This window comes from Onychostruthus taczanowskii, unplaced genomic scaffold (genome assembly GCF_017590055.1).
Source record: "Onychostruthus taczanowskii isolate IOZ18803 unplaced genomic scaffold, ASM1759005v1 scaffold78, whole genome shotgun sequence".
Taxonomy (NCBI): Eukaryota; Metazoa; Chordata; class Aves; order Passeriformes; family Passeridae; genus Onychostruthus; species Onychostruthus taczanowskii.
In genome coordinates, this window is record NW_024505671.1 from 3,093,843 (window position 1) to 3,107,360 (window position 13,518).

Sequence of the window (13,518 nt, forward strand, 5' to 3'; positions counted from 1 at the left end):
AGACTCCAGACCACGCAGTATTATTTTTTGCACTAATACTTACAGGTTGGTTTTTTCAAAATGCTTCTCTGTTCTCTAGCCCCCAAAATCCACAGCACAGTATGAGGAACTATTATCTTTACTGTAGGAATAAATACCAAAGGTTACATCTTGGATTAGTGGTCCAGGATTGTTCAGAATAATGTCTTTTTTATCATTCTTCTACTTGACAATGGATGGTGGAAAATTACCCTCTCCAGCTTTTCCACACAAACTTACAAATGCTTCCCGTGAGGTTGTGGATTAGTGTTATTAAATGGTTGCTCTGGATGTAATGAATGTGAGGGTAGGGATGGTTTTTGCAGAGATTGTTTCTTTGTCCAGGTTCCAAGAGATTCCTAAAATGGAAACATTAGTGATGACTCTATGAACATTGCCTGATACTGATGGAAAAGCAAAGTACTTTGCTTCAAAAATGTATTCGATTAATGTGGTAGCACATTACTTGTCAAAGCTTTTGAATTCCTATAAAAATGTCATAGAGAAAAAGCCAATACTAGCTACAGGGCAGCAATTTATATCTTATAAATGGTGATGTGAATGTCCCTTGGGAAACACAGCAGCAAGGGAATGAATGTGGTAAACTGAAATATAGAGGGCTTTATTTTCTCCAAGTTTTACTTCTTGGTTTGTTAAGTTCATTGTGATGGATGGGAGCACAATATGTAAAATGACTGGCTTGTATACTCACATTTATGAGTATATACCATCGAGCATATACCATGCTTCAATTTTCAATTTGAGATAGAAATATATTACCTATTATGGATGATATGATTAAGTTTATTTTAAACCCAAGAGCTGTTGATTGAATATTAAAATAGTAGTTCATGTCTATCTCAACTTTTGGTAAATCTCCATTGATGGATAAATCTTGTTAGAGAATTTAAATTGTCAACAGAACTTATATTTCAATGAATAATTGGGAATTTTCTTCAAGAGCTAATAAGTTTTACCTTTATTGTAACAGGGTTTCTTGGGGTGCATATGTAAAGAACTACCATGAGAAGAACTATGAGATTTTTACGTCTTTGAGAACAGACCCAGTAATATCTGCTTCAGATAGTTGTGCAGCACAATTATCAACATTTAGAATAAATTAATTCATAATCTCTGAATAGGAACGAAAGACTGCAAATGAAAATTATGCTGAATTTGGTGGAAGTATTGAGTTGGAGCAAAGTAATTTTTATTTCTAACACAGTTCATTCCATACTATATAATTTTTTTTGTTATGCGAAGCAACTAAACATACTAAAGTCTTGAAACAACCCCATATTTTGGTAAAAACTGAATGGGATTAGATTTTCAGTCAGAATTATGCTCAAAAATATAGGTACTTAAAATTTGAATAACTTAATTTTCTTTCCCTTTTGAAAATGTAACCCTGCAGCAGATCTTTTGAAGTGTAAATTCTGAGACATAGGAGTATTAAAATAATCATGGATCTGGAGGAAATACCACGAAAACATCCAGGACAGATTAATCAAGAATAGAAATTCATTTGAACTTTCTATGGTCTATTGAATATGAAAACATTTCATATTTCAAATAGAAAAAAAAAATGCCTTGAGCAAAGTTTTGATCAGTCAGTGACATTTTTGGTGTAACACCTGAATATTTGGATTAAGGTTGAAGGTTTCCACTCAGCGTCAGAAAACTTTTTTGTGTTTTATACTTTTTTTTTATTAGTGCTAGTCAAAAAATAGCTGATCTGTGCTACGGGCTGAGGAACAATGGGAGTAAAGAATGAAAACTTCCAGATGACTACTTCGGCCAGACATAGTATTTTTATTCTGCAATTTCTTGGTATTTTGTTGTGAAATTTGTGTTTTCAGACTTTCTGTTATAGCCTGTGTCCCTAGATTGGATTGTATCTCCGAAGATAAGTATTTTGTGCAACTGCTGTATTGTAGACTTTTTTTTTTTAATTGAGAAGAGGTTTCCTGTTGGAGTGGTTTCTGTATGTGTGAGAGTGGCTGGGTAATGATCAGATTCTTGGGAAAATTGTGGTTCAGGAGCTTCTGCAGAGCATCATATTGTGCTGTTGTGCTAAGCGTCACTAAATCACTCTGAAAGGAGTATTTTTTGTCAAAATAACTAGTTAAACAGGTTGGATTAGTCAAGAAATAGGCAATGATCAAAGGGGTTTTTTTTTTGGACACCAGTTTTGAGAGTCTTAGAGTGAAGAGAACAGTAAAAGCATGAGTCACTGAAAGAGTGTTTTGAAATAGCAACAGTGGAAAAACCCGTTTTCAAACCAACTGTATAAATTAGCTATTATTGTGTAGAACATTTTGTAAGGAAGTGCATTGACACTGTTGCTGTGTAAATGTCAAAACTGCTATGTCCCCACTGACTTTCCTACTGGAGTCAAAATCCCAAATCAAGTCTAATATAATGTATATATTTATTACCATTACCCCTGAATAAGGACTTGAGGATTTTCCCCCGTGAAAATCCTCCATGAATGTTAAAAGTCTCTAGCAGAAATTACATTGCTCCTCACTTCCTTCCACTGCCATCTGTGTGTGGGTGTCTTTTGGGGGCCAGTGTGGCAAGAATTGGAAGAAGCATTTCTGAAGGAAAATATTGTATTTCTTAGAGATATTAATGTGGAAATATAAAAAAAAAAAATACATAATTGCTTGAAGCATGGTCAGGAGTTTCACAAAGCTTTTTGTTGAACTTAGAGGATTTTTGGTTCTACCACTCTATTTCAAACTGCTGATGTAAAAAAATAAGAAAACAAAAGAGTTTATTGTCACAGAGATAAACTCAGGCAGCTTTTACTGTGCTGTGAAGATTATCAAAGTGCAATGTGCAAACACTGATATGTGTATGAGAGAAAGAACATACGCTTATCAATCTACCTCTTTTCTATATACAACGCTGTCAGCAAGACGCAGTAAAACATCCAGTAGATACAAAAAGAAGGCTAGATGAACTATTTATGGCAAGTAGCAAATTTTTCTCTTAAGAATACATTGTCAATTTTCCTGAAATAATCTTGGATGAATCTTGAGAGTTCAAGACAATTAGACAAAAGTGATGTTACTATTGCCCTTTTACATGTTATTCCAGGAATGGGAGGTCAAATTTAGCATAGGAGTCACGTATTCATTTCCTTCTCAGCTTCTCTTGAGGGTGACTGCTCTTACATTCTTGCCCTGTAGTGTTCCCCACCAGGATACACTTGCCAGTGCTGTTTTACTTCCCGTTAACCAGACTGCACAGCAGTAGGGAGGGGACTCCAGGTGCTCAGCTTCCCACATGGGTGTCCTGCAGGGCTGTAAATAATTTATTTTCTCTTCTCATCTCCCAAGCTATTTAACACAAAAGAGCTACAGCTCCAGCAAAACAAATTGAAAGGAGCCACAACCAGAATGCCTAAAAACTGAAGTGGAGACACTCAAGTTCAAAGGCCTGAAACTGCCTTGTGTCTGAGCAGAAATTTGGACTAAGGTGCCTCATGATTTAGAGAATGTAATTAGAAGACAGTAGAGACTGTTCTCTTCCATGTGGAGTTTCTCATTGCTTTCAAAAAGAAATTACATCATCATTGAGAAAGATAGAAAGAAAAAATGTCTTTTAAGCCGGTGGCTAGGTATTCACCTACAAGATGGGGCATTGATATTGCAGAGCAGCCTCAATGCCTGTTGATTTACACAGTACACACTGGTGGGTGGGAAAAGCATGGACACCATTATGCTTGGTGTTTGGAGGCTTCTATCCTCCAGTCGGCATTGGATACAGAACTGTATTGGAGGATGTGATTTAGCTTGAGTTTCCAAAGGTAATGGTAGATGGAGAACATGAAGGGTAGCTGAATTCTTGGCGGTTTCGCTCTTAATAGTACTCAAGTGTGTCTGCAGGTTTTTGAAAGGTAAAGAGAGGAACTGATTGTGAGAAAAAGGATGAGATGAGAAAAGTTGGAAATCACTTACCTTCTTATCTTCTTTTATCATTATTTAAGATTTCTAACCAACAGGAAATCAAGTAGGTCTCACTGATAAGTCTTCTGGTATCCTTGTTTATGTCAGATTTTAGAGGTTTTGCTTGAAGAAAGCATACAGTAGTTAAAAATGAAGTGTGCTTTTTTCCCTGGTTCTCACTGGTTTGTTTGAGTTTTGGTTTTCTTTTTTATTTGGAGGTGAGGATTTCTCATAAATGAAATATTTTCAGGGCATTTTTATGGTGCTTGAAATTATGTTTTATGGGCTCTTTCCCCCACAAATAAGTTTTTAATGCAGAGAAAATGTGCACACTGATAGTCTATTATCATTCATCAAGATCATGAGGTTTACGTAATTTTGAAGAAAAGCATAAAATTTCCTTTGCAGTAGACAGGCTGTACATGTGTGACAGGGCTTTCATGCAACTTAGTTTTTCTAAACAGCATCGCTCTTGTCTTGCAAATGTTCAGCATGGAGCAATGTTCTCCAGCAAGACGCTGAACTCTAGAGCCTTGGTATTACAGGGTTTCATCGGTGGTTACTGGTATGTTGCCAATTATGCACAGCTTGTGTCATTTGTAAAATGGTAATTTTTGGTTGTGGAAGAGATCTAAGTAAAGGATGACTTTTTTTTTTTTTAGAGATAAATGTTGCTGAAATGAAGCAGCAATCCCTTTTGCTGGAGGACACATAGACCTGTGTGGATTGCCACTTCTACAATAATGGGTGGCACAGATACACAGTTGTATTAAATTATCCTTTTAGTGTTTATAAACCAGATTTCTGCTCTGAAGCTTGGTTATGAGACAGTGTGACTCCAGGGTTTACATTACTGAAATTGATTTATTTCATATTGGTATGGAAATGGAAGAGATTTTTGCACTCTTTGTTAGCTCTTTTACAATATGAATGTAGATGAATTTTCCTGGCTAAAGCAGAAAGTCAGAACAGTATCAAGCAACATGTTGTTCTTCACAAGGTTAGGCTAGCCAGAATTATGGATCCTTTGTGCCTTTCTAGGCTTGAGTATTTCTGAGCACTGCTTACAGCTGAGAATGAAAGAATCCAACTCAAAAGCAGTAGGATGATTCATTTGAGGGTTTTATTTCTGCAAATTCCTTTATCTACCTTCACTTTGGAAAGAAGTATATTTCAGCTTATGTTGTTTTAAAACTAGAAAACTGCAATTACTTTTGTGCTTGAGTAGTTTCATTAAAATATGTCGTATCCTCTCTATAGTTAGTATTATTCAGATGACATTTTTAAATCTGCATCTGGGTACAACTCAGACAAGTGTGGTCTACCCTCAATTATAATAGGTCAAAAGAGACAGTTTCTGCATTTGTTTTCATCAATAATTCTAAAAAAACAAGCGGCAGAAATATGTGTGAAAGTTGAGATGTAAATAATTTCCATAATCAAATTACACTCTGATCAATGATGTCTTTTTTCTTTTAAAAAAATCAACCGACTTAAATAGTAAAGATCAGAAAGTTAAATATGTAAGTGCAATCAGCAGGGTATTCAAATTATCAGTGTCAGCTCTGTTGCCACTCATGAGAAAGAATTCTACCAAGTTAAATCTATAAATCTATTTTACATTAATCCAAAAGAATACTGAAAAGAAAGAAAAAGCCAATTAACTAAAAATATAGGGTGGTAAAAATTTATGGCATATATGATCCTTCAGGCACTTCTGCAACCCCAGTCTCAGAGAGGAGTCCCCTCATTCTTCTTTCATCTTTCTGTGGACACTGCAATCAAGTGATGCAAAACCTCTCTTTGTTCAGCTGTAATAGACATAGGGAAAAATTAATCTGGATAATCCAATATACGTACTGGATAATAATGTATTTTTCCATACTTTGAGCCAAATATAATATAGCCATTGATTTTCTTCCCTCTGCCCTTTTGCCTGTAACTAGAGAGTACTTGATTTCTTTCATACACAAACTGTGCTTCTCAGATGAAAAAAATAAATGTTAAAATATCCATGCTGATATAACTGTGGCAATATATGCTATGGTTTGTGATTGTGAAAACTTCAGTGAGAATACAGATAATTTTTGCCCCATTCACCAGTGAAAGGCCTTTCTTGTGGAGTCCTCCTCTCCATTAGACAGCAATTTTTGTTAAAAACCAGCTGAATGCCTAAGAGACCACTGGCTTTTACAATCTCCCTGCTCATCTAATCCACTTTCTGTGTTTCCTGTGTCTGAATCAGTGGTGAGAAATGAAATTGCACATTATATTTTTTTCAGTCATGATCAATGATTTTCAAGTTTATATCAGTGACTAAACTTAATTTCCTGATGTATCATCACGAAGTGATGGTATTGAGCACGGAAGTTAAAATGACCCCATAACCTCGTTTCTCAATATAAAAAATAAAGATAAATAGTGGAAATACAGTGTTGAGTTTTTTTGCTAATTTAGTAGTAGTTTTGTCTTAAATTTAGACAGTGATATTTTCTAGAGTCATATTTATTAAGTTTTCTGTACTGTGAGCTGCCCTGCAAAAAATTCTCCAGGTTCTCAAGGCTAGGGGGTAGTGAAGGACTGAAGCTGAGCCAGCCAACCTCAAGGCTCCCTTGAGAGAGCACCCGGATGATCGGCTCCTGCCTCTCAGCACCAAACAGGCCCAGCTGCCCAGATTTCACAGTGCTGGGCAAACATAACCATCATGGTTTTGTTGCTCTTGAGAGCTCAGATGACAAAAGCCTTGATTGTCAACAACAAAACCCTCTCTCTTGCTATCAGCAATGCAGGGGAGCTTCATGCATTGCTTTCCCTCTTTATCTGCAGATACTCCGATGTCTAAAAGCAAAAAGAAGAATAGGTTTCAGTTACTAAACCAAGATATCAACAGCAAAAGACTATTTGCTTTGCAAGGTTGAAGCAATGTCTTTATGAAGTCAAAAATCATTGAATTAAGTTTCTCAGTGGTCTATTAGTTTGTGATTCTGATTAATAAAATGGACTTTCTTGAAGCTGTCTCTTCTTCCACTAGATATGTTTTTGAATTTTGAAAAAGAGCATTTTGAATTTTGCTTTTCTTTTGCAGTACTACTGTCATATCTTTTTTCCTGTCAGATCAAGGCTTACATGGCTCACTGCACCTATGCATAACAAAAATTTGATTTATAATTCCTGTGAAATTTTGTATAGGTCAGAACCAGCACTTTTTGAAAATGTATTCTGTAAGGACTTGTTTAGAATAGGTGATTTTCTCTGAAAGGTAACCTTAGTATTGCCCTGGCCTTTATGACTTTGACTTGGAAATTACTATTGCAGAGTGCAGAGAACATGCTTTCCTCAAAAATATTTTCTTAAAATGCTGTGACAGCCTCAGCAGCAGCTATTTTTGGACCATTTCATTTAAAATTAATCACTTGTAGAATCTTCAGCAAGTACATTTTGCAAAGAACATGACTGAGTCTTTTTCATTTGTATATGAATATAGATGTGGTTTTGCCTATTTCTTTAAAGAAGATTAAAGTCTGTCTTTTTTTTTGAACTTGAGTAAGATCTTGTGAATTTCATTGCCTGTATCAGGATAGGTGCAGGCATTCAAGGAATCTCACTCTTGGCTTTCAGGTTCTAAGTCTAAAAAACTCCCTTTTTTCAACTGTTTTCTCCTTTTGCTAGCTTTAAGATATTATTAAAATTATTGCTTAGCCTTGTCCAATTTTTTTTTTTTTTTTTTTTTTTTTTTTTTTTCTTTATAAATTGGCATGACAGCTGAAGGTGTTTCTAGGATTTCAAAATTTAGTTGGCAGTTTGACTGAAGTTTTCTGCACTTTGCAAATCTAATAGCCAACTTGCCTTTTTTTGCTGCTTGCTGGAAGTGAGACAGGGAGACCTGGAGAACTTGAGAATCTGCTTTGACAATGTTATAGCTGGGTCTTTGATATCACACATTAAACAGTATACAGAAACTGAGTATCTGGCACAGCAAACACTTTCTATTTTGGATTGTTGAACTTTTCCTTTTCAGGTGAGTCCAGTACCAAGGCAGTGGCTTCCATGAAATTTATGTCATCTGACTAGCTTGTCTTTTTGCTAGATTTCTGGTGATAACACAGAATCAGGCTTGAAGGTTAAAGATTTTTCATTCTATAAGTATTACTTCTTGTTTACAAATAATGAAGTTTATAGTCTTGAATCATAACTCCTGTAGATGTGAAGTGTCATGTATGAAAACTGTCATGAATTTACTGGTCAGATTTTTTCAAAGCTCCGTTCACAGGAAGTATTATTGTCCTGTTTTCACCTGTTTTGCTGCCTTGTTTTTTTGTTTTTTTTTTTTTTTTTTCCTGAGATAAGAAATTAGAGTAATGGTTTTGCTTTTAGAAACACATTTGCATAAGCAATAAACCTTAGAAAAGGACACAAGAATAAGTAAGGGAAACAGTATTGTTGATTAGATGTTAAAACTAGTAGCTACAAAAACACCCAGCGAACTCTACAAGTAAATACCTTTATTATTTTAGGACTAGAGTAGGCCCCAAGATCTCCCAAAGGAATATGAACTGATGCATTTCTCACTTGCCATATGACAAATTGCAAGTTTGTTTTGCTTCAATAGCCTTTACTCTAGAAGGAGAGTGTTGATGCTGCTATTTACTCATCTGTCATGGAAGCCATACCTCTGAAATCATCAGTGTGTTAGAAAGCAACAGCTGGCTTAAACTCTGTCCAGGCTTTCATGTGCCAGGGCAATGGCTTCGGGGTAAAGTGTGAATAGAGCATTAATGAACTTTCATAATCAGATGGTGCCATTTTCAAGAAAGTAGATTTCCCACTATTATTTATAATAAGCCAAAGGACACTGGAACATATGGAGGTGAAATTTCTGATGTGCAGACCGTGTGTACTCAAATGTGAGGCCAGGAGCTGAGGACTGAGGAATACAGCATGTCGCTGTAAATGTTTTCAAAAGAGGCAAAACGGAAAAAGCCTTTGCAGGCGAGATGAAAATCATAGAAAACTTCTTCTCATATGATACCAGAGAGGTTTGAAAGAAGACAAAGTTAAAAATCAGTTTTCAAAATGTAATTTCGTTTTTCTAATTTTTGTCTTTGATTTTTGAAGATTTAGGAAAATATTTAGGGCTGACTAACTTCTCTAGTCAGCTGATAGAAAAATATAGCTATGCTTGGAACTGCGTCATTGAGGTTTATGAAGTTTCATCTTATATTAAACTAAAATTCTTTTTTCAGTGTCAACCTTGTAAATTTCATATGTGCAAAAAAAGGATTAAAATTGTATTTAAAAAAATAAAATATTTTTGAGGTAGGAATATCTGTCTGAAACATTTTGTATACCTCCAACAGCATGCAAAGGTAAATTCCTTCATTTAAGGAATACAGCCATGTAAATATTATGAGAAACTCTGCCACTGCAGTTTAAAATCTCTCAAGATTTAGACATATAACATAGCAATGAAAAATGCTTGCTCTGGACATGGTTGTTAAGTCTCTAGATATTTTTACTGCTATGTAATCAAGTTTGCAATGCATGCACACATGGAAGGCTATGATATAATCAATGAGGCTTTGTAAAATGCATGATAAAGCTATTCACTAAGTGTAATAGAATAAAAGCTAGAAGGAGAAGCAAATTTCCCTTTCTTTTCTGAAATGCCTTTTTAAAATACTGTTTTCATTGCCTTAAGGAAAGCAAAGAAAATTATGCAGTATGTAAAATACAGGAAGAAATTGACTCTATGGAGTGACAGGGCAAATATACTTCACATTCTAATTTTATATACTATGGTGCATTCAAGAGATTTTATTGTTTTGATTTGGTTTATATTTGTGTAAGTTGTATAGATTTTTATTATTGTTTTAAATTTCAGGTTTATAAAAGAGTTTTGTTATTATGCTTGGTGGGAAGGAAATATGTGACATCCCTCTCTATTACATTGCTTGTCTGAATTGCAGATATCAGGAAATATGAAGAGCATAGATGTAACATCCCTCAGTGTTTCACCCATTTTCCCTCTAAGCCAGTTTGGTTATTTTAAGTTGCTCAAATTATGAATGTGGGGGGCTTTTTTTTTTATTTTTTGTTGGGTGGGTTTTTTTTTTTTTTTTTTTTTTTGTCTGCAGCAATGCTTCATAATTTATTTTGCAAATTGCAGTGGGTAAAGTTCAACTGTAGCTTTCTATCTGAAATACAAGGCTGAGTTCAGCTTGTGGCATGAAGTACAAAGTGTGATAGAAGTGCAATTGATAGCAGTGCATGTCCAAGAGGAGCAGATGGGTTGGGAATTAGGAGGTGAGGTTGGAAGGATACTCAGTGTGAAAGGCAGGAAGAAATCTGGTATCAAAGGTGTTAAGAGGTAAGCAATAGCATGGGATCTTAAAATAAGGCAAGAAATTAAATAGAAAGGAAAAGATATCCAGTAAATGAATGGATAGAGAGAGCAAGGGAGACTGGAGTGGTAAGGAAAGCACTTCAGCACCGAGGGAAATATGAATTTTGTCAAGAGCTTAGCCATGAGGTGGAATTTGATATGCTGGTAGTCCATATGTAGGTAACTTTGCCTTTACTGGTAAACTAATTTTTAAGGGGTGGGGGGTGGGGTGCACAGGGAGTGGGGAAACTTTAATTAATAAAGTGTTTTTCTATGTGCATTTTGCGGTAGTATAATTTTTAAAATGAAGATTACTATTGCACACTTAATGCACTTCTCTTACTTTTTGTAAGTCTCAGCCTAAAGAAAGAAGTTCTACCTTCCACTGCTAAAACAAAGCTAAAAAAAGAAACTAAACTAAAATAGAATGACCAGTGGTTTTTTTTCTAGACAGACTGAGCAAAAAATGTACATCTCTTTCATGGAAGAACAATATGAACTGCCTTCAGGGATCTGAAGAATAGTGAGAGAAAACGTACTAACCTATAAATGCCTTTTCTTTTGCTCCTAGGTTCAGATATTGTTCAATGGTTAACGAAGAACTTATCAATAGAAGATCCAGGTAATTTCTCTTGTTTTCTCATCTTCAAATTCTAGTTTGTTTTTTCAAAATTATTGGACCTGACTTTGTTTTCTGCTGCGGTGGGAATGCCAAGACACAACATTGGACCAATACAATTTCAATAGCTAAACAGACTTAAAATCTTAGAAACCTATACTAACATACTGAGGATTTTGATTATCCATTTTATTGCAGCAGGTATCAGGAAACAATATGAGAGTGATAATTATAGTTCTTTGGTAGAAAATGTGTTTGAGTGCATGAGGAATTTACTCAGTGTTATGCTAAATAGTTTGTTAAATACAAGCTCTTTTCTTACTGAATTTTTCAATACACAAAAAATAAATAGAACTATTAAAATACATTCTTGCACTGTTAACAAAAGCTAATCTTAAATTTGGACATTTCTATAGCATCTTAAATGGAAAATGAAATTCAAATAAAATCCCTGAAATGAGGAAATTAGGAAGAACAGTTGATTGCTTGATCAGCTGGGTTGCAACATGAAAGTAAGGGTTTGGTTCCAAACTCTGCCTTGGTATCTTGTATGCCCAGCAGGAAACACAGTTTTGTTATTTAGCTGTTATTTATTTCCCAGATTTACAAGAATCTAGTTACCTGATTAGAAATTTTCCATAAAGGAATGATTTTTAGTAGAAAATGCTGAATTGTAGAAATAAAATACTGTATGGAGGTTCCCATTTTCTTTTGATTAGAGGAAAAATAATCGTCCGTCTTTAAAAATTATAGATTTTATTAAAAATTGGTTTTTTTCTTGCTTTCGGTTGGTGGATTTTTTTGCATTTTTGGGAGTAATTTTTTTCTTTATTTTTAAGATGTGTTTTTCTGTCAAATTAGAACTCAAAGTATGATCGTTGCAGAAAGGAAAATCACTGTTTTTAAAATTGCGACTTGAGCAACGAAGAACTAACAATACATAATCTGTTATTTGGAAGTAGTCAGTTCACAACATATTGACATGCTATGTGAGAGAGATGACTACGTTTTTAGCTAACTTTGAACAGTGTTGTATGCTTGCTTCCTGGAGAAAATGTGGAGGCTTCGCGTGACCTAAGTGTGATATTGCATTTCTCAGTTGTCAGCTACAAAACACTCACCTATCTGTATTTACGAGAGCTTGAAAGATTTTTAGGCTGCATTTATTTGACATGGAAGCTTAACCTTTATTTGTCGAACCAGAACTGCAATACTGGAATAGCTTGTCATTCAGATTACCTGCTTGTTGCAAAATTTGGAATAGAAAAAGCTTCTGCTAAACAGAAAACGTCTCCTTGGTTCCTTGTGTTCTTATCCAATTAAAATTAAACAAACACACAAACTACTAACACATGTAACCAAAACACCACAGTAATTTTACTGAAGCTGAGTTTTATCCTCTCAGATTACATGGATGGAAAAAAACCTACCCACAATGACAAAAATGTCTTATGTATTTTGGTCCTAGTCCAAAGTCAGCTATCTGGAGCTGGTTAAATTCTGATCTTCAGAAAACAAATAGCCCTAAATGCTTCCTTTGGGTAATGTTCAGAATTGCCAGATGACAGTGAACTTGACAGATGGTGAGCAAGAGCTTTTCACATGACAGAACTTCTGAAAATGTTCTGGTTTTTTTCAAAATCCATAAGTGTCTTGTTTTTCATTTCAGTTCTGGACAAGTCAATCTAGAACCTCATGTGAAAAAGCCCTTAATTTCTGCAATCTCTTGTCACTGTAATTTGGATTTCCAGTGTCTTCTGATTGCTTTTTACCTGTGTATCAGGTTTAAATCAGTTTTTTAAAACTACCCTGTAGGGTCCTGCTACAAATCACTTGTGAAGCTATGCAGTTTTGTGAGGCAGAAATAAATAATGCCTTAGTTTGCACTGAAAATTGTCATCTCTGTCTAAATCTGATATCAGCCACGTACCTGGAAGAACAACATAAGGTAGATTGGACAGCATATTTTAAGAGTATTTTCTACTCTGTCCAGAAAAATGTAAGGACTACTCGCACACCTTACCTACCAGTGCAAAGCTGTGCAAGTAGTCATGCAAGAAAGGCAGGTAAATTGTGATTTAAGGGGTAAGTAGAGAGATTCACAGAAGAGTCCTCAGGTTAGAAGGAACCTCAGAAGATCAGGTGGTCCAGACTTTCATGGAGGGGCAAGCCTGGGTGAGGTTACTGAGGACTCTGTCTTCTCTCATCCTGAACACTGCCACTGTTGGGACCTCCACCACATCCAGTGATGGTTCTCACTGTAAAAAAATTGAATAGATGAAACCTCTCTCCATGCAACTTGTATTCATTGCACCCTTATCCTCTCAGTGTGGCTCCCTCTGAAGAGAATTTCTGTCCTCTAAGAACTGGAAAAATGCGATGAGGTCCCATCCTGAGCCTTCTGTTCTCCAGGGTGAAAATATCTAACTCTTACAGTCAACTTGCTCTTTAATAAAACACAGAACTAGTAAGAAGAAAGTGGTGCTACCACACTTTATATATAAAGAAGTAATATTTTGAAATGCATTTTTTTCCTTTATTTG

At 35.3% G+C, this 13,518-nt stretch overlaps 1 protein-coding gene across 2 annotated transcripts in view; it reads left to right on the top strand.

The window, feature by feature from the left end:
* RGS7 (regulator of G protein signaling 7) overlaps nucleotides 1–13,518 on the top strand; it is a 211,698-nt gene that overhangs the window by 116,136 nt on the left and 82,044 nt on the right. For both annotated transcript variants that reach the window (XM_041423510.1, XM_041423508.1), the window contains exon 4: nucleotides 10,928–10,978. In XM_041423510.1, coding sequence (XP_041279444.1) covers nucleotides 10,928–10,978 — 51 coding nt within the window. The remainder of the gene's footprint in view (nucleotides 1–10,927; nucleotides 10,979–13,518) is intronic.